Source organism: Triturus cristatus, chromosome 12, assembly GCF_964204655.1.
Source record: "Triturus cristatus chromosome 12, aTriCri1.1, whole genome shotgun sequence".
NCBI lineage: Eukaryota > Metazoa > Chordata > Amphibia > Caudata > Salamandridae > Triturus > Triturus cristatus.
The window spans coordinates 520,226,693-520,254,231 of NC_140595.1; the positions used below are offsets into that span (position 1 = coordinate 520,226,693).

Sequence of the window (27,539 nt, forward strand, 5' to 3'; positions counted from 1 at the left end):
CCTGGATGATGCTGAAGAGTTACTTCGAGTTGCTGGAGTTGGAGAGGATTTTGTCCTGGATGAAGGTCCTTTTAGTGGAGCTGATGCGTTGGTGGTTTTCTGTCATGGTGTTCTTGTAGGTGGTCCGAGCTTCTAGGGTTTTGCTGTTTCTCCATAGTTTCTCGAGACATCTGCAGGTGCGTCTCGATTCTCGGAGGTCAGTGGTGAACCTGGTGGCTTTCATGGAGTGCTGTCTGTCTGCTCAGTTGGTGATCCATCTGTGTAGCTCATTGACTGCTGAGTTGACATAAGTTGTGGTGGGTGGGGGATCGTGGAGAGGGTGGAGTTGAGGTGCTCCTCAGTGACCTTGCTCCAGTTCCTTTGCGAGGGCGAGGTGTGGGTTTGTGAGTGGTGTTTTGTTGAAGGAGAAGTGTACGCAGTGATGGGCCATCCAGGGGGGGGCTGCGTGGTGTGGCTGAAGTGGATGTTGTTCCCTCCTGCGAACATGGGGTCAAGAGTATGACCTGCCCTGTGGGTAGGGGTGGTGACGAGCTGTTTCAGTCCAAGGATGTCAAGGAGGGCAGTGGACTTGGGGTCGCTGAGGTTGTCGAGGTGGAAGTTCAGGTCTCTGAGCAGTATGTAGTCAATGGATGCGATGGCATGGGGCGTGATGAGGTCAGTGATGGTTGTGGTGAGCGCAGTTCGTTGTCCTGAAGGTCTGTAGGTGAGGGTGCCATGTAGGGTCGTTCTGGGGCTGGTCTGGATCTGGAAATGGAGGTATTTCGTGTGGGACGAGTAGTGGTTCATGCTGGAAGTGGTGAGTAGGAGGGAGTTCTTGTGCATGATGGCGAGTCCTTCTCCTGGGCGGTTGGGGCGGTCCTTCCTCTGGATCTTGTATCCGTCTGGGATTACGGTAGCGAAGTCGCAGGTGAAGTTGGTCCAGGTTTCCGTGAGGATGGCGACGTCTGGCGCGAGGGTGTTCAGGAGGCCCCAGATCTCTACTGCGTGTCTGTGCAGGGAGCGCACGTTGAGGAGGATGCACCTCAGGTGCTTGGATGCGGTGTTGTCCGGAGGGTTGGCGGTGGCTGTGAGGGTTTGGAGGTTGGTGAAGGTTTGTTGGCAGTAAAACTGGGTGTGGGTGGTGTACTCCGCATTTAAGGCGTTTTGTTTTGGGAAAGTGTGGCTTCATCCTCACCGACTGTTCTCTGGCTGTTAGAAAGGAATTTAGCCATTTCAGGGCCATTCCACCCAATCCAGTACTTGCCAAATGTTGAAGCAGATGGTCATGAGAGACCGTGTCAAATGCCTGTGACTGGTCTAATAGAATGAGATCAGAGTTTTTGCCCTGATCCAGTAACCAGTTCAAGCACTCCGTGATTTTCAGTAGGGCGCTTTCAGTGCTATGACCTGCTCGGAAACAGATTGGTAAGAATGAAGAAGATTGTGAGGGTCCAGTGCCATGTTCTCCTGCTGTGTGCTATTAGCATTAATTAAGCATATGGCTGATATGTTTACTAAAGTGACTAGCAAACTTGTCTGCTTTCTCAGAACTACCTCAAATATCATTAATGTCCTTGCTCTCTGTGTGCTACTGAATGCTACTTCTCTTACTTACTTCATTGGCATGTGGTTATGCCAGGCTTTCTAAGAAGGGAGTCTGATGGAGCCCTGCCGAATTCAAGATGCTTTCAGCTCGTTTTTTGCTTCTGTGCAGTGAGGAAGTGATAATACTGAGCACCTAGAGTCGTAAATGCCATGGTCTCTGTCCCTCGGGAAATTTCTGTGCAAGCCACAGCTCAGTTATGCTTGTAAATTTCCACCCCAATTATAAAGCCTCTTCCTCTACAATGTGCACCAGCTAATATTTACCCCTGAACCAGTTGTGTAATTGGTTCATGGTATGTATGGCCCATGCACACACTAATATATTGTATTGTGTAATGTAGCATATACTGTCAGTCACACATGCATGTTAAATAAAATATCTATTACTTGTATTCTGCAAGCAAGGATAGATCACTCTCAACTATGTCATCTTGTTTAGCTGTAAGATAGTTTATTTTAATTTCTTATCTCTTTATTTAGAAGTATCCTGTGCTACCATATTTGGTTCTAGTTCTGAAGCAATTCCTCTTGCAGAGAGATCTTAATGAAGTCTTCACTGGTGGAATTGGCTCATATAGTCTTTTTTTGATGGCTGTTAGTTTCTTACAGGTAAGCACTATTGTATGTTAACAGCATTATAAGTCACCTTAATAATTGTGCTAATCATAGATGTGACAGGTTTATGGAACATGATGGCAGTGACATGTAAGCCACAGTTGCTACAAATAATTCAGTGAGCTAGCGCAAGACTAATGTGTGTGTGTGTGTGTGACATTTCAGTAAAATTAGGATTTCTTAACTTTAGCATATTTTTCACTAAATGCACCATAGATTAAGAATTGTGGAGTTTGTCATTGAGGGAAAGGGTGGAGAGTTCTCGGGCCGTAATGTACACACATTTTTTCCATTCATTGATGCTGTTCTATTTCTTTCTTCTAGTTACATCCAAGAGAAGACGCTTGCAGTCCTGATGCAAATTATGGTGTTCTGCTCATTGAGTTTTTTGAGTTATATGGTAAACACTTTAATTATTTAAGGACAGGCATTCAAATCAAGGACGGAGGCTCATATGTGGCAAAAGATGAAGTGCAAAAGAGCATGCAGAATGGTTACAGACCTTCTATGCTGTACATTGAAGATCCATTGCAGCCAGGTACAAAAGTTCACCGACTTGAGAATGATTACAAACCTGAACTCCACTTTTTATACAGAACTGTTTAATTGTTATAAAGGGCCTTCCTTTATATTTTTTAACACACCTGCATTTCTTGCTGTTACTCTAGACTACTTTACAATGCTTGATTTTCCTGTGCAGGAGGCTGAATGTGTACATAAAAAAAGGTCGTCTCTGCTGCTTTGAGTTCTAGAAATATAGAAGTGCCCGAAAACGTGTTTCATCTTCCTATTGGTGTGTCTTAAATAATTGAAGTATTCCCAGTGTGTGAAAATATTTTAAACTGTGCAATCTATTGCTGTTTACACTCTTTCGTAAAATAGTTGCATTGTACTTTGGATAAGCACATACAGCTTTATCTTGAAATTACTTATTAGTTTTTATTGAGCTCTTTTCTCATCTGATCAAATGGTAATACAAATATACATAATGCTCGAGACTTGTATTTGCAGTGTTTACGAATTTGAAGCATATTCAGGTTTTAACGGGAGAGAAAGCACAATAATTTTGCAGGCAGCCGTATAAATGTAACCAGAAGTACAAAAAAGTACCACAGCACGAGCTAAAATACAATTTACTTTTACATAGCACCTGTTATTTTGACTTTCATTATTAGCAGATTTACATTTGATATGCACAAACATAGATTTTAACACTCTAGGAATGTGCCAATGTATTCCTGTATTCTACCTATGCAGTAAAGTGTTTTGCTGAATAATTGAATAGCCCTGTTTGACTAAGCGTTTAGAAAATAAAGCTTATGGGCCTGATTCACAAAGGTTAACATACACACTTGTGTAAGTTTACGTTTGTTTTGTAGTTCACAAACCGAGATTTAGTAGTAAGTTTATGACTGCGGTGGTTCCACAGTCTGGGTGGAGGGCTCTGCACATAAAAGATAGGCATGTTGTATCTTGAATCCTTATAATCTTCAATGTTATTAATAATATCTTGTTATCTAATTACTGTGTCCCTAACTACCATGACAACATAAGTTCTCTTCCAGGGGATACTCATCAATAGTCATAAGCACTGAATCCCCACCCACGTGCGGGATCCCGGAGCATATAGAAATATACATAGATATGTGTATGCTCGGGCCCACAAGTGTATAACACTTCCGAAACATACACATACATATGTATATATACATAAACATGCAGCCAAAATATGTTCCAATTGGACAAACTGCCAAAATTACATAGGTTTCTCTTGTATGAAAAGGATCCCCTAAGTACACCTTGTAATAGAGAACATACACTGTAATAGTGTCATACAAGAATCCTTTATTTTCAGAAAAGGAAAACATGTAATAGCAGGCAGTTGGCCCATAGACTGCATAGATAAATAACTATCATAGTACAGTAAAAAACTGGCACTTTGCCTTTAAGGCTTCCAAGATTCTGGACACCGTGCCTTTTAAGACATCCAGGAGCCCCTCTGCTCCCATCATGCATCACAGGTGACAGGTCAGTTATTTTTTCCGACTCCTTCTGTGAGGATCCTGGAGCTTGAGCTAGACAGTTTTTTACTTTTTCAGTCAGGAATTGATTTTCTTCTCTTAAATTTCGACATTTTTGTCTGCTGGTAGTTGTTTTCCACTGCTTTCTGACAATTTACTATCATTTTTTCTGTCAGAATGTCAGCTTTATTTAATAAATGCCCGTCTTGTGGTAAGAAGATGGCAAAATCTGACCCACACTCTGTGTATTGTGTGTCTTCCATCTTCCTACAAGCCTGAAGTTTGCTACTACTGCCAGCAGTTTTCTAAAAAGGACCCTGCATGACAGGGAAAGGATTCAACTTCATGCTGTGTTGGAGAAAGGACAAAGTCATCTTAAAAGTGGCCTTGGGAGTAAAGAGCCCTCCTCTCACCAAGTTCATAGAAAACTTCGTTCTGCCTCTCCAGGGTCAGGAAAGTGGCAGTCGAGCTTTCCGTCGAAGAAGCAGGCAAGGCACTCTTCAGCGTCGAGACGGCGAAAGTCTCAGTCGCCGAAGAAGGGATCGACGTCGAGGCATACTACTTCGGGTGCAAAGTATGTTGACCCCGAGAGGCCTAAGACAAAACACCTGTCGACAGCGAGGCACACTCCGCCACCTTCTCGAGGGTCAGCGTGAAGAGGCTCGCCGGCTAAGATTCTGCCAAGAGCCTACAGGCTGTTGACGTCGAGATCACCGTCGAGGCTTTCGCAGTCGAAATCCCCAGTTCGATCTCATGGGCGATCGACGTCGAGAGCATCGCGGGGACAGGAGTCTTCCAGCATTTCTCCGCAGAGGAGGTCGACGTGGAAGACTGCACACTCAGTGTTGTCGTTGAGACATCAGTCAACGTCGAGAGTCAAGAATCCCACCGTCGCCTCGGAGGAGGTGACAGAGGCCTAGGTCCACGGTGAGGCGTTCGACATCGAAAGACAAAAATCCTGTCATCGTCTCGGAGGAGGTGGCGAAGAGACCTAAATCGTCATCGAGATCAAGACGGTCGACGTCAAGGGAACAGTCGTTATCCCCGGGCATTAACATTGTTCAAATTTCCCCGCAGGGCTCTCCGGTGGCTACTTAAAAGTCCCATCCTTTTAATCTTTCGCCAAGGTGGCTGGAAAGTGTTGGACGCAAGGAAACAGGGAGTGCTGCTCCTGAAAGTCCGGGCTCGGATTTCTCTCGTACATATTCCCCTTCAAGACTCTCTCTTCCAACGGCTTCATCGAGAGGGTCTCCGAGAGGGAACCTGAGAAGGTCGAGGTCCCCATCCTCCCACCGCACACGTTCACGGGAGAGATCACATTCTCACCATGCCTCCTCTCCAAAACGGAGGCGACGAAGATCACCAACCTGGTCCACGTCCACCAGGTCTTCGATAAGGGACTTTTCTCCAACTTTGTCGGTGACACTTCCATCCAGAGTGTCCCCGATTAATGACTTAAGTACCTTCACCGAAGTTCTCTGCAGAGGAGCCAACAAATTGAACAGAAGTATGTCGGATCCGACAGTCTCCACTTCTGTTATCTTTGAGACTTTACATCATCGTTCTTCATCGAGGTCTCTGCTGCCTTTGGTCCCAGGCCTTTTGGAACCGGCCATGCAGACTTTCTTCGCTCCTGCAACAGTAAGTGCAGTACCTTCTCGCAGTGCAAAGAAGTACAAAGCCCCTGATCAGGATCTGTTTTTCCTACGTTCTGATGCTCCCCCGGATTCTGTAATTTTGGCGGCGGCCAGGAAGACACACTCTGCGATATCTTCTTCAGTCCCTCCTGAGAAGGACAGCAAGGTTATGGACTCTTTGGGCAAGAGGATGTGTAATACTTTGTCTTCCGTAATGAAGGTTGCCAGCGCCTCGGCTCTCTTGGGGAGATATAACAGGTCACTATGGGACTCTCTATCACGATTTACGGGAAAAACTCCAGAAAGAAGACCAACAGGACTTTTCGGAAGATAATGCAGGAAGGGAGCTTGGTGGCAAACCAGGTAATAAGTGCTGCTGCGGACTCATCTGATCTGGCCGCGCACGGCTATTCACACGGCATATGCTCTAGACGCTCTGCCTTGCTGCGTCTTACAGGTCTTAAGCCTGATGCGCAACGGAAGATCGTCAATCTACCGTTCAATGGTTCTTCGTTGTTTGGGTCTCATTAGGACGATGTGATGTACAAAATGAAAGCTGAATTGGACACTGTAAAGGACGTTGGGCTGGAGAAGCGGAAGGGATTCCGCAAACGGTTTCGTCCCTACGACAGGCGTTTCTTCCAACAGAGGGTTCAAACCCCTCAGTGGTCCTCTCAAAATCAACAGCAGAGGTCACACTTCCACCAGAGGAGACCTGGTAGAGGAAGAAGAAACAGACAGCAGGTCCCAACTGCTAAACAACCAGCTAAACACACAATCACAAACAACAAATGGGTGCTGAATATTGTGCAAAATGGATACTTGCTGAGGTTCAAAGCCCCACCTCCACCAGTTCCTCCACACAGAATTCCATCAATGTCACCACATGTTACAGGAAGAGGTGAACAGTCTTCTACGAAAAAAGGCCATGGAATATGTTCAGACTCAACAAAACAACGAAAACGGGTAATATATTCTCACTATTTCCTGGTCCAAAAAAGAGGCCAGAATACAGACCAATTCTCGATCTGCGCTTCTTGAACAAATTCATCCGTAAGGAGAAATTTCAGATGTTGGCCCTGCACCAGATTTTCCCTTATCTAAATCAGGGGGACTGGATGTGTGCTATAGATCTGCAAGACGCTTATTTCCACGTACCTGAAAATCATTGAAAGTTTCTCCGCTTTCAAGTAGCTCGTCTGCACTTCCAATTCTGAGTCCTTCCGTTCGGGCTCAAATCGGCCCCCCTAATATTTTCAAAGTGTATGGCAGTGGTGGCAGCTTTTCTCCGCAAACACAAGATTTTCATTTATCCCTATCTGGACGAATTGCTCCTAAAGAGCGCTACGCCTTCCCTGCTTCAAAGTCATCTCTCCTTCTGCCTTCATCTACTGAACACGCTGGGTCTGCGGTTCAACTACAAGAAATCTGTCTTCAACCCGAGCCAAAAAATTCATTACCTGGGTGCTTCACTGGATACCGTAAAGGAAAGCGTGTGTCCGGAGGAGTGGTTATCATCAATCAGGGAGAAGTGTTGCAAACTCCTCAGATCTCATCTTCCCTCGGTCAGGTAGGAGTCTTCTCTTCTGGGGTCAATGGCTTCTTGTGTCTTCATCGTCCCCAATGCCAGATTGAACATGCGTCCTCTACAGCAGTCTCTGGAGGATCAGTGGATGCAGACGTCAGGCCGCTGGGAAGACAGGGTAACTCTACCTCAGTCAGCCAGAAACTCCATCACATGGTGGATGAAGCGATCACATCTACTGAAGGGAGTCCCATTCCACCAAGATACTCCCACTCAGACTATAGTCACGGATGCTTCCCTGCAAGGTTGGGGAGCTCACATGGGACATCTTCAAGTACAAGGTCTCTGGTCGGAGACAGAGTGGGTATCACATCAACCTTCTAGAGTTGAGAGCCGTGCAACTAGCCTTCAAGTCGCTGTACCTTTCTTTCCAGTCAAGCTCCCTCTTGATTCAGACAGACAACACCACAACGATATATTATCTGAACAAGCAGGGGGGCACCAGGTTGAGACCCCTCTCTCTCCGGAGTCGCAGACAATCTGGAAGTGACTTCTTGCAAGAAATCTCAACATTGTGGCCATTCACCTGCCAGGGTCTCTGAGTGTCCAGGCAGACGCCCTAAGCAGGGACTTCGTAGAAGCTCACGACTGGGTGCTAAACAGTGAAGTCACGCAAGACATCTTCCGGCAATGAGGAGTGCCAGACATCGATCTCTTAGCAGATGTGGCAAACACCAAATGCCCTGTCTTCGCAGTCAGGTTTCACCAGCCAGGTTCACAGGGGAATGCCCTTTTGATAAAATGGTCTGACATTACTGTACGCCTTTCCGCCACTGCCTCTCATCCCAGCAGTCATCAACAAGTTCTACAGGACCAACTCCAGAATGGTCCTGATAGCTCCGGAGTGGCCGCGTCATTGGTGGTACCTGGACCTTCTACAACTATCCGAGGTGCCACACCAGAGGTTGACTTGCCGTCCAGACTTGTTGTCTAAGTTTGAGAGGAGAGTGTTTCATACCAATCTGTCATCCTCAGATTGACAGCATGGCTCCTGAGGTCCTGCAAGACGGACACTTACTTACCAGCAGACTGTATGACCATCCTCAAGGAAGCCAAGAGACCTTCCAGCAGGGCATCCTATTTCAAATGGAAGCGGTTCTACTTGTGGTGCAAAAACAATGCTCATGATCCAGTGAGGTGTCAAGAGTAGGTGATCGTGCCATACCTACTACATTTGGCCAAATCTGGCCTGCAGTTCTCCTCGATTTAAAGTTCACCTAGCAGCCATCACTGCATACAGAAAGTCCCCTACACAGGTTACTCTTTTCTAGATGCCAGAGGTTAAAGATTTTCTTAAAGGGGATAAAGGTTCCCCCCCCCCCAGTGAGATCTCCTTCTCCACCTTGGGAGCTCAACATAGTCCTTACAAAACTAATGGGTGCTCCTTTTGAGCCAATTCACAGGGCTTCCCTGCAGCACTTTTCATAGAAAGCTGCCTTTTTAGTCTCCATCACTTCTGCCCGCAAGGTTAGTGAAATAAAGGCCTTGTGCTGTAAAGAGCCCTATACTGTGTTTCATACAAACAGAGTAGTTTTAAGAACCCATCCGAGTTGTCTACCTAAAGTTGTCTCGGATTTTCACATCAATCAGGCTATCACTCTGCCCACATTTTTTCCCAATCCCACCTCAAGAGGGTACTGACATTTTATCTAGACAAAACCAAGTTGTTAGACCTGTCAGCCCTTTGGGTGGTCCCTCCTCATCATTATTTATTTTGTCCCACTTCTGCCTCAAACCCTGTTATAATTTTTCCTTTTTGGGAACCACCAGACTTTTTAGTGTTGATGCAGGGTCGGGGAGCCATTTTCCCTACCCCTGGAACTTCTGTCTGAGGGCCTGAGACACAAAATGGTGGCCACCCATTGTCACCTGTGACATAACCAGAACCCACTGGAGGTTTCTAGAACCTCCTGGAACATTCTAGAAACCTGTGATAGTGGGAGGCAGTTTAGAATGTTGGGAGGCCATCTCAGAGTGGCAGTTGGCAACTGACTGGAGAAGAGAGAGGACAGAGATAGGAGGTCGGAGTAAGGCAGCAGAGGTGGAAACCAGTGCTTGGAGTGGGGTCCAGAGACCCACCCTTGATGCTAGTCCCTACTGACCAAGCCCAGCCTAAAGCCCTGTGTGGGACCAAGTCCAGAAGAACCATCTTAAGGACCTGAATATTTGGAACAGGCCTTAAAGAGGAAGAACAGCAAGCTCCTGACCTGTTCAGCAGTGTCCTCCTGAAGTCCTGACGTTGAGAAGCCTGGAGACCGGGGGCCTGAGGTAGAGAAGCGGCGCTGACAGAAAGCAGACGTCGTACCCGGAGCCGTCAGAGGTCGAGTGAGGGCGCCGACGGAGGTCGTGGAGAGGCACCGGAGGTCGAGTAGGGAGTCACCGGAGGTCGAGTGAGGGCGCCGACGGAGGTCGTGGAGAGGCGCCGGAGGTCGAGTGGAGATTCACCCGAGGTCGAGGTGAGGCGTCGACGGGGGAGTGAAGTCCGCCCACCGGAGTCGCCGGAAACGGAGGTGAAGCGCGCCGGAGGTCGGGAGTGGAGATCACACTCCGGAGTCACCCGGAAGCGGGGGGTCCGTGTCCCTGCGACGCCGGAAGGCGACATCGAGTCGAGACTGCCCAGCGACATCGAGTCGAGACTGCCCAGCGACATCGAGTCGAGACTGCCCAGCGACATCGAGTCGAGACTGCCCAGCGACATCGAGTCGAGACCGCCCAGCGACATCGAGTCGAGACCGCCCAGCGACATCGAGTCGAGACCGCCCAGCGACATCGAGTCGAGACCGCCCAGCGACATCGAGTCGAGACCGCCCAGCGACATCGAGTCGAGACCGCCCAGCGACATCGAGTCGAGACCGCCCAGCGACATCGAACCGGAGCCGCCTCACGGCGTCGACACGGCGCCGAGCGGAGCCGATCATCGAGGAAGGGACAGTAAGTGGTAGAGGGGGCGTCTGAGGCCCTGTGGAGCCCTAAAAGACCATCCTAGGGGTTAAAGGGGTGTTAGGACCAGCCTGGGAGTGCCAGGGGTGAACTGAGACTGGTACAGTGACCTCCGTAAAGGGCTGTGTAGTTTGGAGGGCCAGATCTTTAGGTTACCCTTGTTCTGCCTCAGCTTAGGCCCCAGCCTTGACCAATCTAGGTGGGACACCCCCATGCCACCCAAATGACCACAAGCTGTGTTTGGGCAAAGTAAGACCAAGTGACCTCATGAAAGTGATCTGATCTGTAATTGTCATTGATTGCTTTACCTTATTTATTGAAGGTGCTTTATTTATTGTCTTCCACTAATTTATTCTTGCACTGTATTTATTGTCTGACTGTATTTATTTGCCGTCTATATTTATTGCACATCTATTTATTCTTTGCTTAATGATGACCTGAACCTATGTGTTGAAATTCCGAAGTAGCAATGTTTATTTGACCTGCTCTTTTGAAGGAAAATCCTATTGTATTGTATTTATGATGTGAGGCCTGCAACTAAGAGAAAATAAGATAGACATATATATTTTCATCTTGTCTTCCATAATCTTTACGGTGTAGTGTCGTTTTTGGAACGGATGAACGCATGGTTATTGTGAGGGTGTGACGTACGCTTAACACGGTGCCTGACCCCCAACCGCTCGAGCCAAGCTACCACTGTGCTGGGAACCTGGTGACTGCTAACCCGGTTGCCCGGTTTCCAACACAAGTCATTGAGAAAGATGGTTGTTTGTTAATATGGTTCTATAAATATACCGGTTTGGCAGCCTCTAAAAGATCCATCTCTAGGTGGATAGTCCCTTGCATATCTTTGTCCTACCAACTAGCCAACAAGTCTCTTCAGGGAAAACCTAAAGCACATTCTACCAGGGGAAAAAGCCTCTACCATGGCTCTCCTAAGAAATGTTCCTATAGCAGAAATTTGTAAAGCAGCTACATGGCGTTCTGTTCATACTTTCTCTCGCCATTACTGTTTGGACTCTGATGCGCAGGCAGATGCCCAAGTTGGGCAAACCTTGTTGAGAAATTGGTTTGGCTGATTTCATTTTGAGATGCGCTGTTATGTTTTGTGTACTGGTTATGCTCGGCCCGAGGTAGTGGGTATGGGCTTGCTACTCTATTCAGTGCTTATGACTATTGATGAATATCCCCTGGAAGAGAAGGATAAGTTACTTACCTGTAATCCTAGTTCTCTTCCAGGGGTATACTCATCATAGTCCTAAGCAACCTTCCCGGACGAGCAATTATGGTACAATAATGTGAGTTTTGCATCTTATATTCAGGGTGATACAAGTTAGTACACCGTAAAAAAGAACTGACCTAATTGTTACCTGTGGTGCATGATGGGAGAGCAGAGGGGCTCCTGGAGGTCTAAAAGGCAAGGTGTCCAGAATCTTGGACGCCTTAAAGGCAAGGTGCCAGTTTTTCCCTGTACTATAATAGTTATTTATCTATGCAGCCAATGGGCCAACTGCCTGCTTTTACCTGTTTTCCTTTTCTGAAAATAAAGGATTCTTGTGTGACACTATTACAGTGAATGTTCTCTATTACAAGGTGTATGTAGGGGATTATTTTCATACAAGAGAAACCTATTTAATTTTGGCGTTTTGCCCTATTTGAACATTTTTAGGCTGCATGTTTATGTATATATACATATGTATGTGTAATGTTTCGGAAGTGTTATACGCTTGTGGGCCAGAGCATACCCATATATATGTATATTTCTATATGCTCCGGGATCCCGCAAGTGGTAGGGGATTATTCAGTGTTATGACTTTGAGTATACCCCTGGAAGAGAACTAAGATTACAGGTAACTTTTCCATTTTAACAATCCATATAACTTAAATTATCTTAGTCTCCCTGAATATTAGTATTCTCACTTATCAATTTGTCATGTAATTCCTTAGCAGACTGTTTTCAGCCATCTTATATCGGTATACTCATTTCTGTAATGACAAAGAATTAACTCTGTTTTCAGAGCACATTTTCCCAATTTATGATAATGTGTAGTTTGTACCTATTTGTCTACTGGCATGGTAGCTCATTATCTTGTATGATATGTCTGCTGTTATGCCCTGAATTATTTCCCATATGGGACACCTGAAAGAAAATACCTTTTAATTGTATATCTATAGAGTTTTAAAGTAATCAGTCCACTCAGACCCTTGCCTTAGCTCAGACCTCTTTGCGTGTTCATTTGTCATACCTGTCCTCTCTGGAGTTACATTCCTGGTTTAGCCGGCAGCAACCGGTTCAATCACCCTTTGTGCTTTTACGTATACTCAATGATTCTATATGGCTGCCACAACATGCATTTGGTGCTTTGACCTTATGACAGAGGACAGTCTGGCCCTATCTGAAGTTCGGAGAGAAAGCCCCTGCAACTTTAATGAAGGCTTCTATGGATGCACCCTTTGAGCAGATTTCACTAGCTTGGAAATGCATCATTGGGTGTTATAAGTGGTTGAAGAATACTTCTTTTAGACTGGAAAGCCAATCAAAAAATCATGGGCCAGCCATCTCACGACCTAAATGTTTTTGGAAAAAATGTGGATGAGATTCTTTAATCCAGAACAGAAAAAACATCTAGGGGTCCGTTTTGATGTATGGTTATCAATGAGGGATCAAATCATGACTACCGCAGGGACCTGCTATCATACCCTGAGCCTTCTGTGCAGGGTGTTCCAGTGGGTGCCTTTTTCTGTTAGTAGAACTTTGATTCAGGATTTGATCATTGGTTGTCTGGATTATTGTAATGCTCTACTCGCATCTGCTAACTAATCCCTTCTGAGCAGATTACAGATTGTACAGAATGTTGCTGCACGCCTGGCTTTCAAAAAGCCGACTCGCACCTCCCCGGGTCCGTTGCTCAAACAACTCTACTGGCTTCCTAGCCACCAGAGGATTAAATTCAAGCTCTGCTGCCTCGCCCATTAAGCACTCTATGGTACGAGCCCTAGCTACCTGGCGGACAAGTTTAGAGTTTACTGGCCAAACCGTCCACTTACATCTGAAGGTATAGGGCTGCTAGTGGTCCTCCTCTACAGGAAAATACGAACAGACAGCAAAACTGTTGCCTACCTTGCCCCGAAATATTGGAACACCTTGCCGGAGGCCTTGAGCAAATGCCCCAGTCTTTTTTGCTTCAGGAAACTCCTGAAGACGGAATTATTCCAGGACTGATGATCTGTGTCTGTACTGTACCCTCTCTTTGGTAGCGCGGAGATACCCCTGTGGGGGTGATTACAGCACTTTACAAATCCCATACATACATACTCCATAAAAGCCTGATACTGAAAGAGCAAGATCCCAGCAGGTGCACCAGACTGTACATCCTTTTTAACTGTTAAAAATTAAAAACAGTCAGTTTTAGAAAGGTTCCTTTTTAATCAAAACAGACAGTATGGGGTCTGTAGCGGCTCTTCTATTCAAGGCAGCAAAGACTGTAATGTGGACAGTCAAATATCAAGGTCCGTGCCTAAGAGGCACCAGTCAAAGTTTGATAACTAGGGGAGGTAGGTCTTGCTTCCCCAGGGCCACCACTTCTCTCTTGACTCTGCCTATGAGAGACAGGATGAGTTACTTCCTTAAGGATTGGCAGAAGAAGACACGTGTGTATATTGATCATTGTCAAATGTGGTCATCATACCATGGAATTCTTGGAGATACCACAATTTCTTCATCCAAGAAAAACACACTAACATCTAAAGTAGCTGCTTCGGGGAAGGCAGAACAATCAGCCAAAAGGGTACAGTATTCCAGGAACCTCAGGATCAGGGGGACAGAGAAGTGTCCGGGGTATCTACAAAAGGGGGCGTACAGATGTTACCTCGGTAGGTGTTCCACTGACCCCAAATTCTACCCCACGCCCCAGGCTTGCCCCGGACCAGGTACACCGTCTTCTCTCTGAACATGCACCAGTCCATGTTCTCCTTCCACACTGACACGGTAGGAGGCTGTCGGGAACCCCAAATCTGCGCAATGTCCCTCTTTGCAATCATGTTCCCAAGCGCCGCCCACCGGGCCTGGACGACCACGTAGTCATTCGGCTCCCATACATTCAACAAACATCGACGAGCTTCAGGCAACAGAGCGACCCCAGTGACACACTCCATTACAGCATGGACACGGTGCCAATACACCGCAACCTCACGGCACTCCCAAAGGATATGAAGGAAGGTGGCGCTCATTCCACAGCCGCGCTTACACAACCCGTCCGAAGAAAAAACCATCACAACCAAACGAGGACCCGTCACATAAACACGGTGAAGAATTTTGAGCTGAACGAGACGGAGACGGGCAGGAATGGCAACCTCTTTCGGGGAGGACAGTGCGCACTGCCAGTCTTCGTCATCCAACTCCAACCCGTCTCCGGTCCAGGCCTCCCTAAGACGCACAAGGAGGTCCGCCCGATTGTTGATTAATTTCTTATAGATCAAGGAAATCGTACTATCGGGCAGATGACCAAGTATACGGTCCTCGAGTGGTGAAGATGCAGGGACTGTGGTACCGTCTCGAAGACCGACAGCTAAGCGTGGCGAACCTGTGCATATCTGAAGAACTCCCTCTCACTCAACTCATACTCACTCTGAAGCACCGCAAAGGATTTGACCGCACCTTTCACCCAGAGATCACCCACTCTGCTAATGCCAATCGTATCCCAGTTCTCAAAATCTTTCGTCGTCCAGAGGCATCCCAATCTGTCCGATGCAAACAAAGGGGTCGCTCGTGTCAGGCGATCATTCCATCCCACAGCCACATTGGCATCCTTCCACACACGTACTGCAATCTTAGTGGGTCCCGTTAGGTTCCTCCCCGCCATCCGAGAGTAGAGCGCTCTGTTGAAGTTGCCACCAGGCAACTGATATTTATCCATCTCGAAAGCCGGATTTGGACCGGGTGCATACGTAGCATGGTTGATGGCGGACAACTGGGAGGCCCAATAATACCTCCTGATGTCCGGGAGCGCAATGCCCCCGTCATACCAGGGGAGAGTCAGTTTTGCAAGAGCGATGCGTGTGCGACCGTCCCAAACAAGTCTCCTCTGTAAACCCTCCACCTCCCGAAAGTAGGCCGCCGGAATAATATCAAAGGAGTTCTGGAGTGCCTAGAGAAATCTGGGCAGGGACATCATTTTAAAAAGTGCCGCTCGACCGAGTGGCGACAACGGCAATCTACGCCACCGAGCCACGTCCAACTTCAATCGCCGGAGAGGGGGAAGGAGATTATGCTAGTGACGGACTGCCGGGTCCAACGATACGTAGACCCCCAAAGTACTTGAAACCGGATTGCGAAATTTGAATGGGAAACCTATCCGGTAAGGGGGGAAGGCCACCGGAGATAACATACACACACGATTTAGACCAATTAATGATCAAACCGGAGATTTTACCGAAAGAAGTGAGGACGTCAAATAGGACATTAAGGGATTCACGCGGAGAGGTGAGGTACAAAAGAATATCGTCGGCGTACAACAAAACCCGGTCTTCAAATTCAGGGGCCCGCTGAATGCCCTTTATCGATGGTTCCTATCGGAGCCAGGCTGCAAGCGGTTCTAGAACAAGAGCAAAGAGCAGGGGGGACAACGGACACCCCTGCCTAGTACCCCTCCCGTGAGCGAAGGGCTGGGACACCCTACCATTGACAACAACGTGAGCTAGCGGATCCGTATATAGAAGTCTCACCCAACTAATAAATCCCGCACCGAAACCGAACTTCGCCAGAGTGGCCCAAAGATATGGCCATTCTATCGTATCAAAGGCCATCGTGGCGTCCAAGGAAGCCAAGATGGCCGGCTCGGAGAGAAACTCCGCCCTGGCGAGAACGCTGTGTAGGCGCCGCAAGTTGAGAGCAGTGTTCCGGTGCGGAATGAAACCAGATTGATCCGGATGAATCAGGTCACAGATGACAGCGAGTAAGCGATTAGCAAGGACCTTGGCAAGAATCTTCGGTTCAGCATTCAATAGGGAAATAGGCCTGTATGAGGCACAACTATCACGAGGCTTGCCCTCCTTAGGGATCACAACTATAGTTGCCAGACGCTGGTCGCAAGGGAGGGAACCAAGCTCACCCGACTCCAGAAACATATCACGGAGAAACGGTGCGACTTTATCCGGGCGCAATTTGTACAATTCAATAGGCAATCCATTGGGGCCCATAGCTTTGCCAGAACAAAGGGAACGAATCGCGGTAGCAATCTCGTCGGCCGACAACGACGCCTCCATATGCTCTCGATCCTCTTCAGACAGGCAGGGCAGCGCAATAACCCTCAAAAAGAAACGAGAGTCATCCTCATCTCTATCGGACACCGGGGAGTAGACCACACGAAAATAGTCCGCAAAACACTCCACAATCTCGCCAGGGTCAGTCACATGCACACCGTCAGAATTCTGAAGCACAGGGACCACACGGTTCGCTCTCTCCTTCTTATCAAGCCATGCAATCAATTTACCCGCCTTATCCCCGACATCATACAGTCTACCTCGCTGTTCCCTGTACATTGTCTTAGCAGCATCCGTAACAAGGGATTTATATTCAAACTGTTTCAAGCTAAGGGCGTGGAGCCTATTCTGCGTGACACCTAAGTCTAGATCAGCCTCCAACTCCAGTATTTCGGCCTCCAGCTTCACGACGTCCCCATTCCTAGCTTTCTTGGTCTCGACTATTAAAGATAGGGCCTGGCCACGAATAACAGTTTTGAAGGCTTCCCACAGGGACACTGAGGACAAGACAGACCCCTCGTTCTCCAGGAAGTAGTGGTCGAGCGACTTAATGAGGCTGTTGCGAGTCTTGGGGTTGCGCAGGTGCCAAGGGTTAATAGGGGCGATCCGCCCCGCGGCTTGCGTCCCCGTGTCGAAAAGAAGCCACACAGGGAGTGATCTGAAATGCCCCGTGCCAAGTGTCTTACCTCCCCAATGTGGGGGGACTTGGCCGCGGGCATGAGGAAGTAATCAAGCCTGGAGAGACTCCCATGAGCCCCGGAGTGGAAGGTGTATTGACATTGCGTCGGATGCATTAACCTCCAGCAATCCACCAAACCAAAGGTGTCCAAGAACCCACCAAGCCATGATTGGGAAACGGGAAGGGCCCTGGGGGGGGTGGCGATCCAGATCGCCAGACAGCACGGAGTTGAAGTCCCCACCCATGAGGAGAAGACTATCGGGGAGTTCCACCAACATCCAAGAGAAAGTGGAGGTCTGGAGGCCTGGGGGAACATATATCGTGGCTAAGGAAAGAGTCTTGCCCTCCCACCTACCGGTTAGGGCGGCATAACGCCCTCTGTCGTCAAGGATGACATTATCAATCTCTAGTGGGAGATAAGACCGGACCAGAATACCAACCCCTCTGGAACCAGTGGTGAACCCGGAGCGTGCAACCAATCGGTACCCCCACCTATTCATAGCATGACACACATTGCCGACCAAATGCGTCTCATGCAGGAGCACTACGTCAGGAGTCAGACGACGCTAATATTGCAGTACAACACCCCGTTTAATACGATCCCCCAATCCATTGACGTTCCAAGATATCAACCTCAACCCACTACCCCCCCATCACCACAAGAGTTGCATGAGTCCCCCCCCACAGAGAGCCGGACACCTGAAGCAGAGAAAAAACCAATATGCCGCCTTGAGAAAAGAAAACACAAACACCCCCTCCCACCCCCCAACCAAAACCCGTTACAACTCCCCCCTCCCTGCAGACTAAAAAGCCACCCCAAAATGCAGTGTGCCTGTCGCCCTTACAATCCCATTCTACAAAAAGACCCCGGAGGAGGAGAGAGGCCCGTCTCCACCCGCCACCCGGACGCGAAATACTATAAGGCAAAATATACAAAAGAAGTAGAACCCAACTGAGCAATGTCAGGGTTAGGGACCAAAAGGTCACTTCTGTGTAGGCTCACCACCCTCGGCACCGCCAGGGTGCCCCGTTCGATCGCCCCGACCAGGCAGGGAATCCAACCAGTCACTCACATTGTCCGGTCGCTCGAAAAAGAAGGTCCGTTCCTTGTATTCCACTCGAAGCCTGGTAGGGGAAAGCATAGCATACTTCAATCCCAGGTCCCGGAGACGGCGCTTAACCCCCAGAAAGCCCATCCTCTGTCTCTGGACAAGTTGAGTGAAGTCCGGGAAAAAGTTGACAGAGGAGTTTTCAAATTTCACCGGGCCGTGCACTCTCGAAGCCTGCAAAATCGCATCACGGTCTCTGAAATGAAAAAGTTTTGCGATGATAGGCCTCGGAGGCGCGCCAGGCTTGGGCTTACCGCCCGGGACACGACGTGCATGCTCCACAGCGAAAAACTTGCTCAGTCCAGAAGGGGCAAGATGGGTGAGGATTAAATCTTCGACCAGGAGGTCAACCGAACGAGTCTCGGGGTTCTCCGGAACACCTATGACGCGAATGTTGTTACGTCTTGCCCTGTTCTCAAAATCCTCCAGCCGATGGGACATCAGGTCGTTGGCCGATTTCAGAGTGCGAAGGTCTGTTTGAAGTTCTGACACATCGGCCGTGAGGCTGGAAGTCTTCAAATCCAATGACTGCACCTTCTCGTTAGTCTTAGACAGGTCGGCCCTGATTAGAGTGACATCAATGGCGACCTTGTCAATTTTATGAGCCAGAGCCTCGTATTGCTGGCCGATGGTCGCCTTCATGCCGGTGATGGCGCCCATAATGTCCTGCAGGGACAAGTCAACAGGGGCAGAAGGGTCGTCTCTGGCGTCCTCCGGGGTACTGCTGGAGAGCCCGGGGGATCCTTTGGCTTGAGTGTAACGGTCCATAACATTTGTCTGGAACGGTCCCCCATGAAGAGACTTCTTGGTCTTCCGCTTCTCGGGTTCACCCCTGCCCGTCATGTTGGAAGATGCACCCCGGAGGGGCCCGCAAGACCTGGTGAAAATGGCTGCCGGCAGGTCGGGCACCAACAGGCCAAGAAGCTGGCTCGTACGGTCCGGAAAAAGTCACGACCTGACCCAAGAGGCTATAATGAGGAGGCAGCGATGACACTAAATGGGGGGTGGATTGGTCCCCGGCCAAGCGAAACGGTCTCTCAATCAGACCGTGTCAGGATCCGGAAACGAAACCGAAAGTGGGGGTACGGCCACCGATGAGGTCCCACTGCCGTTGTTGTTCAACTACGTCCCGGCTCCACAAATCACCAAGTCCCCGGCACGGCCTCCAGGTGGGCCTCAAAAGTTCAAAGTCCTATAATTCTGGTCACCCAAGTCCGATTCAAATTCTGGAAAGAGTTATGGACTCAGTCGAGGTTCACCTTCAAGAGTCCGTCCGAGAAATCAGGATAAATTGCGAGGAGTGGCGAGGGTCCGGGGAGCCCTGTGCTCACGCGACCATCTTGGATGCGCGCTAAGCTCCTCCCCCTATACTCTGCTTTTAATACTTTTATATACACTTATAGGAAGGAAAACAGGCGAACAAAGACACTTTAACTCTTTATTGAACTGCAGAAGCTGCAATGTAATAGAGTAGGCATTGTTAGCCCATAGGCTGCATTGGAAAAAAACACAAAACTGAATAAAAAATAAAAACTGGCACCGTGCCTTTAAGGCAGCTATGACCCCTAGCCTCCCAATATGCCTCTGGGGTGACATTTACATCAGTTGTTCTTTCCAGCTCCATCAGTCAGGACCCTGGAGTTTCAGCTCTTACTTTTTGAGCTTTTTGTCAAAAATATTTTGCTCAAAACAGTTTTAGTTCCTTTTCACTCTACGTCATACACCTGTTGGAGTGAGGAGCTACCAGTTTCTGACGATGTTAATTTTTTTTCTTTCAGACAATGCCTTCTCTGATTGATCCTTGCCCTTCATATGGCAAAAAAGCGGCTAAAACAGACACTTTCTGCCTGTATTCTTTGTCTCCCTGTGACACATGTTCTTAAGACCTGCCAGCATTGTAAAGCTCTTTCCAGGCATACACTCAAAGATAGAGGATCTGCCTGTATGGTCTCCTAGAGAAACGGAAGTCTACTGCATCCAGAGGAAGATCTCCCTTGCGGCATAAGAAAAAAAGAACCAGATTTACCTCCAGAAGTAAGACCCCTGTCTATTCTCCTTCGGGCTCGGCTTAAAAAATGCCTCCAGTGGCGAAGAACAGCACACTGACATCGCAGGTCTCTCCGTCGACATTGCCACCGCCGCAAACGGCGTTGAAAGCACATTGCTCATCGTTGAGACCTTCATCGTCGAAGACCGCTGTAAGATGGACACTGTCGACACAAGACAAATCTTCACTTCGACCATCGGTGCCGGACTCTCCGTTGAAGTCATCCCGGCGACAGCCAGCGCTGAAGAGTAGGTCTCCGTTGTAGTCAACGTGGCGACGCTCAACATCGAGGCATCTGTCTCTGTTGGTGTCAACACGGAGACACTCAACTTCGAGATAAAGTTCTTCATTGATGTCAGCCCGAGGACCCGGTCCACATTGACGTCCCTACAACGATCAACACAACGTCGTCTGGACAACGCACAATGTCAAGGCATCAATCTCCGACGTCTCACCCGACGTCGAGGCACCATTTCCCGTTGGCGGGTCCGTACCAGACGTTTAGAGTTCGGGCCCCATCTATGTCTTCACAACAGTGCTGAACGCCGGCTCAAAGTGTGCCGCAGGTGCAATGGTGCTCGGCGTCGAGGCACTCACCCCAGTCGGAGTAGACAGGACATTGCTCTCCACCGGCAACTCCAAGGCGCTCAGCGGCCAAAGATTTGACGTCAAAACGGCACTCTGTGTCTACAGGACAGTCCATGGGCTCAACGCGGACTCCATTACCTTGGCATACACCATCAAGAAGTTCTACCACAGAAGGCGACGCCGTAGGACACCCAGAAGGTGGGGCCTGCCACCCAAAAGCAGAGGGGCCAGAGAGCCCCCCCCCCCCCCCCCCCCCCCCCCTTTGAAGCTTCTGTACACCGGTCTCCCAGATGGCTGTTACCAGTACGTCGCTGGCAGGACACTTCCATTGAACAAGTAGAGCTACCTCTGGACTACTTCAATCTTCTGGCGTGGTTGGCACAGGCAGTAGAACTCTGTCCAACTATTCCCCCTCAGAGGTCGGGAACTTGCTTGTATAGCATGTCCACCACCAGCAAGGCCAAGAAGACGGGCATGTAGACATCGTACACTGCCCAAGGTATAGATCGCCTAAGTGATTCTCCTCCACGCACTCGTCAAAAAGGGACTATTCTCCCTCTCTGACACAGTCCACCTCCCAGAATCTCTCCGGTGGACGTTATCAACACCTTCCTCGAAGTGCTGGCTGGAAGGGCTCAAAGATTGCATATTGAAATACCTGCTGCTCAGACACTTCCTCTGTCATTCTTGAGACTCTGGACCAAAGGTCAGCTGCAAGACTTCTGCTACCTTTGGTACCAGGGCTGCTTCAGCCGGTGATGAATACCTTCCTCACACTGGCATCTCTCAAATCACCCCCTGCAAGGATCTTTAAAAAATATACGCCGTTAGAACAGGACCCACTTTTCATGAGGGCAAATCCTCCGCTAGATTCAGTGATCATTGCAGCAGCAAAAAAGACACATGGTGGAACCCTAGCGGCACATGCTTACGCACATGAAGTATGAGCTCTACGTTCGTCCTGGCTCCGGCTGACCGTGCTGAAGCCGGAAGCTCAGCAACGTATTTTTAACCTGTCTTTTACTGGAAATTCTCTTTAGATCCCATATGGACTATGAAATAGCCAAAATGAAGACACAACTTGACACACTGAAGGCTGTGGCTTTAAAAAAAATAAAAGATTTCCATCGTAGGTACAGGTCATACAATCGTAGGCTGTTTTATCAGAGGGTTGAAGTCTCTCAATGGTGTCAAAGACCGCAACAACACCAGCCCAGAGTGAACTACCAAGGGCGCCGCTCTTCCTGTGATAGAAGAGCACCATGCCAATTCTCTTCAGCTGCAAATGTGCCAACGAAACCTTGAGTAGGCGCTTCCTCTGTTGCCGGTCTCCATTCCAGTGGAGGGGAAGTATTGCCAATCATCTGCAAGAGTGGCCCAACATTACAAAAGGTCAATGGGTATTGAATACGCTTTGAAAGGGGTACTCTGTTTTCGCCAGCCACCTACAGCGGTTCCTCCAAAAAAACTATATGCCACCAGCTGCAAATACTACAACAGGAAATGGACACTGCTACAGAAATCTGCCGTAGAGGAAGTTCCTCCTCCTCCTCAAAGAGTAAAGGGAGTGGACTCTCGGTACTTCCTGGTGAGAAAGAAAGGTCCCAAAGTGGGGTTCAGGACGATTTTGGACCTATGCCTCCTGAACAAGTCCATCCGCAGAGAAAGATTTCACATGCTGGCTCTCCATCTAATATATCCTCATCTCCAGCAAGGTGATCGGATCTTCTCAATAGATCTACAGGATGCGTATTTCCATGTGCCAAGTAACCCACATCGAAAGTTCCTACGCTTCGTGGTAGGGGCCTAACATTAACGAAGAAAGTGCTCCCTTTTGGGCTAAAGTCCGCTCCAAGAGCCTTTACCAGGTGCATGGCCATGGTAGCAGCAACTCTGTTGCCAAGGGCTGTTTGTTTATGCTTATCTGGACAAATTGCTCCTGAAGAGCTCTTCTCCCCAGTGCGCAAAGACCCAGTATCAACTGTGTCTTAAGTTTGCTTCAGCGGCTGGGTCTAAACGTCAACTTTGCCAAGTCAATTCAACAACCTACCCATAGGATACACTATCTGGGTGCGACACTGGGCTCCAAAGGAGGAAAAGTATATCCTTCGGAGGAGAGACGATCATCTATAACCCTCAAGTGCAATCATCTTCTTTGCATCTTCAGTACAGCAGGTTGCCTCTCTTCTGGGATCGATGGCATGTTACATCTTCCTAGTTCCCAATGCCAGTTTGAGGCTGTGGTTCTTGCAGCAGGATCTGGAGGACAAATGGGACGAGCAGGTAGATGGCTTGATGGGACGACAAGGTCAGTCTCTCCCAGTCAGCAAAAATCTCCTGGTGGGAGTCTCATTCCATCAGACCCCTCCAGCACAAACTCTGATCACGGATCCTGTGGCAAAGCTTTGCTCGCCCTCAGTTGGCAGGGTATGCCCGGACGTGGGTACCTTGCTCACTTTGCCACTGGATTCAAGCTAGCCTGGCTGATTAGGGGTGTTACCCTGAAACCGGTCCCAGGATGCTTGTTTCTGGTCCAGGGAAGACATGGCTTGGCAGTTCGGGCTGGTCTGTTCCCATGAGGCACAGGTCAAGACTGATTTGCATATAGTTGTAGCTGAACTGGGGAGGCGAAGTGAGCTAAAGAACGATGATGGATTCAACCCAGATATGTGACTGGGGGTGAGTGTTGAAAGGTTTCAGCACTCCGTCCATCATCTCCTTGTGTTTGCTCTATTAAAGAAGGTGGCTTTTTTCATGGCTGTTAAAAAATAAATAAATAGTTGCCTTTGCCTCTCCACATGGAGTATAATAAGGCAGACCTCCTTACAGGGATTCTCCAGCAGTTTTTTTTTTTCAAATTTGGACCCCTTGCTTCCCTCTCCAGAAACAAAATTTTTACCTCACCCTTGAGAGAGCACTCTCCATCTCCCTGAGGCAGAATAGCACATCATCCGGGGCATGGCAAGCCATCACCAAGGACTAGTGTGTCCTTCAGATCACTGAGAATGATGTACCTTTTCCTTCCAGGAGGTACCCCAAATTCTTCAAGACTTCTCTGTTACGCCAATAGAGTATGCCCACATTCTCCTACAGGAGGTACTGACCCCATCTGAGCAAAGGGGTTGTTAGCGAAGTTTGGGAGCCAGGGATCATACTTGGCTATTACTTCTGCATGTGCCCAAGCAGGGCGGCAGACTTTGTCCTATTCTCAATCTTTGGATCTTGAATGTTTGTTGGAACCACTTTAATGGTCAGAATTGCCTATAATCATACCTGAGGATCAAATCTGAATAAGTTTCTGTTGTATAACGGTCTTTTGTATTCACATATATGAAGTATTCAAAAACAATTTCTCTCTGTAGCACTGTTTGCCTCCTAAGTAGTGAGCGAGTGAATATAAACTGTACAGCAGTAGTTTTGTAGGGCAGAAAAAGTGTTTTTTCCATCCAACCTCTCTAGCATGTAACTTAATAATGGAGTTGTGGTTAAAAATGTTGCTGTTTAAAATATATTGCCAGAAGTCCGTGAGTATCTTTAGGGCATTATCAACCCATCAGGCTATAATGTACTTATGCAGAAAGGTAAAAATATCCCATTTTCTCATGAATGACTGCAGACAGTGAAGAATCTCCTTCTGGTACTATCCCAAGGCCTCTACCTTACGATTGATCCTGTAGAATCCCTGCAAGACGTGCTTTTATAAGGTGATAAATATATTTGTTGATTTAATTTAAAACATAAAGTGCTTTTTCTCTGCTAATTGGTAAGCAGTTTTTGTTCAACACCTTTGCCAATTTACTTGCACAGTGATTTGAATTTTGACAGATTTTCAGTTTTGTGGATGCCTGCCACTTATTATGATTATTATTAGTAGTATTAAAGTTATAAAGCCCAACATACTCTCTCAGGGATGTATTGACATCTCTCCAAAAGATCAATAATTACCAAACATATAGCTGCGTTTTTAGTTATTACCTAATTGCATAGAAATGCTCACCCTGGAGTCCGATTGGCAGTCTTTTTCCACAGTTCAGCTGCTGCTGCACGGAAAGATCCTCCTCCAAAATTTGTATATTACTACTCAGTAATCGAAAGCAAAGAATGGTATTTTGACCATAGATATCTGGGTGGCATATAATTTCAGAAAGTCCTGTCTAAAGACGGCGGGTTCCAGTGTCATCATTTTTTAGCTTCGGGCAGGCCACTTGAAATTGAGTGCGTTTGACCATAGCCAATGAAGCTGCCTGAGAAAGATCGATGTTTCTAACTGCAGATTCCTCACCTCTGGATACTCCCCAGGCACCAGACTGGATCCAGAGAGCTTTTGATCAGCAGTGCTGCTGCACACCTATAGGCGTGGCGCCATATGACTTCTCATTGGCTCCGTAATACACCGAAAGAGATGAAGCGGATCTGCATATAAGCAGCACCCCTGCGTGTTGATGTCCGTTCCTTTCTGTCCCTTTCTTTTCCTCCCCCTTCCCTCCTCCCCCCCTTCCCTCCTTCCCCTCTCCCCCTTCCCCTCCCCGTCTCTCCCTTCTCCTCCTCTTCCTCTTCCTCCTCTCCCTTCTCTCCTTCCTCCTCTCCCTCCTCCTCTCCCGAGCCTTCTTGTATTTTCCATTCCAGGTTGTGGGTGCACACTCAGTCTCTCTCCTGAGGCCGTTTCTGCAAGCTGTCAACTGCGTTCTCGAAATTCTCTTGCAAGTAAAAAATGAATTCCAAGTGGCAACATAAAGAAAGGCCCAAGCAAAGCTCTGTCTCCCCCAGTCAGGTTACCACCTGCAAATCCGTCCTCTGTGCCACTGTGCACTTGGGACTTGCTTCGGGCCCATACCAACATGAGTACAATCTTCCCCTCTGGCTAGGACCTGAGCTTGTTCCTTACATGTTTGCTCCAATACCACTGGGGCTGGAAGAGGCTCCAGTATTGATACCAGCATCTGACGTCCACCCTGAACTAGATACTGATGATTGCATAGGAAGGTCTCCTGGCTTCAGTGTTGGACTTTACCAGCATGCTTAAATGCGCTCCGCAGGATTTTTTAGGGATGTACAGCCTTTGCTCATGGATATGCCTTTCGATAGGTTGTGCCTTTTCGGTGAGAAGGCAGACTTTGGGCCGTAGTGCTTTACACAAAGTAGAGTCACAACGCACTTCTTGGATCTGTTGACTCCTTGCCAAGCAGTTTCAACACCAATTCAGAAAGTTCTGAAGATATTCCAGAGGGCTGGCATATAGGTTTAGACTGCCTTCCCAACCAGCACAGCAGTCACTCCAGTCCTTTGGAGGCTGTGGATGTGGGTCTGGCAGGCAGCATGTGGGCCAGCAGGGGCATCGGTTCTCCTGTCCATCTTCCTCTGCTGCCGCATCCACTAAACCACTTTAGATTGCCTTTAGTAACTCATGACCACCAAATGGGGGCTGGATTATCATTTCCCTCAGGGTTGGCTATCCATTATATCTGACAGATGGGTTGTAAAAATCATTCAACATGGTTATGCCCTGCTTTTCTTTTTGCTCTGCTAAATTGTACTCCCATATCTGAGTTAATTTCAGAAGTGCACTGGCCCATTTTCCAGGAGGTGCTAGAGTTAGGGTTGGACTCTGAAAGATGAAAAAGTTGTTATTCTTTTTATTTCCTGTTGCCGAACAAGGGCTGGGGATTTTTGGCCTATTTTGGACCTTTGATTTTTAAATGCCTTCCTGCAGAAAGACAAATTGAGAGTGCTTACGTTTTCCCAGATCCTCTCCTCACTGGACCTGGGCAACTGCGAGGTGTCCTTGGATATGCAGGACGTTTGTTTTCATATACCTGTCCTGCAGTCTCACTAACATTGTTGTTCAGTGTAGTCCAGGTGCATTTTCAGCTACCCATGCTTCCATTCGGTCACCATCTCCCCTTGTGTGTTCACAAAAGTGATGTCAGTGGTTGCCGCCCACCTTTGAAAGTTTGGTTTTCCCTTAACTTGATGACTGGCCGTTGAAGGCAGGCTTATCACAGTCCATTGTAGACCACCTTCTGATGATGGTGAACCTGCCGCCATCATTTAGGATCACTGTCAACCAGCTGAAGTCACACCTGACTAATTTGCTGACGCTTCCATTAATTGGAGCTATAGTTGTTACAATGCAGTTCAGTGCCTTCCTTCCACTGTACTGGGTCCAGGACATTCGGGCTGTGATCATGAAGTTTCATGCTCGATCCTAGATCTTGGTGGAAGCAGCTCTGAGGCTTCTTGGTGTTGTATCTCCTGTATCGTCCTTGTCAGCTATGCTAGGTAGCACATGCAAGCTCTGCGATGGAATCTGAATTTTCAATCGGTCCAGCATCAAGGAAATCTGACAGATGTCATCCAGATTGCTGAGTATGCCACTATCTGCAGTTGTATCTACTCAAATGCCGTGGCCCAGTGGCAAGATCCTTTCCCACCCAGAACTGACATTAGTGTGTGACAGATCCCTGCTGGTCTGG

The 27,539-nt window shown here is 48.1% G+C and overlaps 1 protein-coding gene across 1 annotated transcript in view; it reads left to right on the forward strand.

Annotated features, from left to right (window-relative positions):
- Nucleotides 1-27,539, forward strand: part of TENT4B (terminal nucleotidyltransferase 4B) — a 298,913-nt gene that overhangs the window by 193,590 nt on the left and 77,784 nt on the right. Inside the window, exons 6-7 of the mRNA XM_085639324.1 lie at nt 2,065-2,193; nt 2,524-2,737. Coding sequence (XP_085495450.1) covers nt 2,065-2,193; nt 2,524-2,737 — 343 coding nt within the window. The remainder of the gene's footprint in view (nt 1-2,064; nt 2,194-2,523; nt 2,738-27,539) is intronic.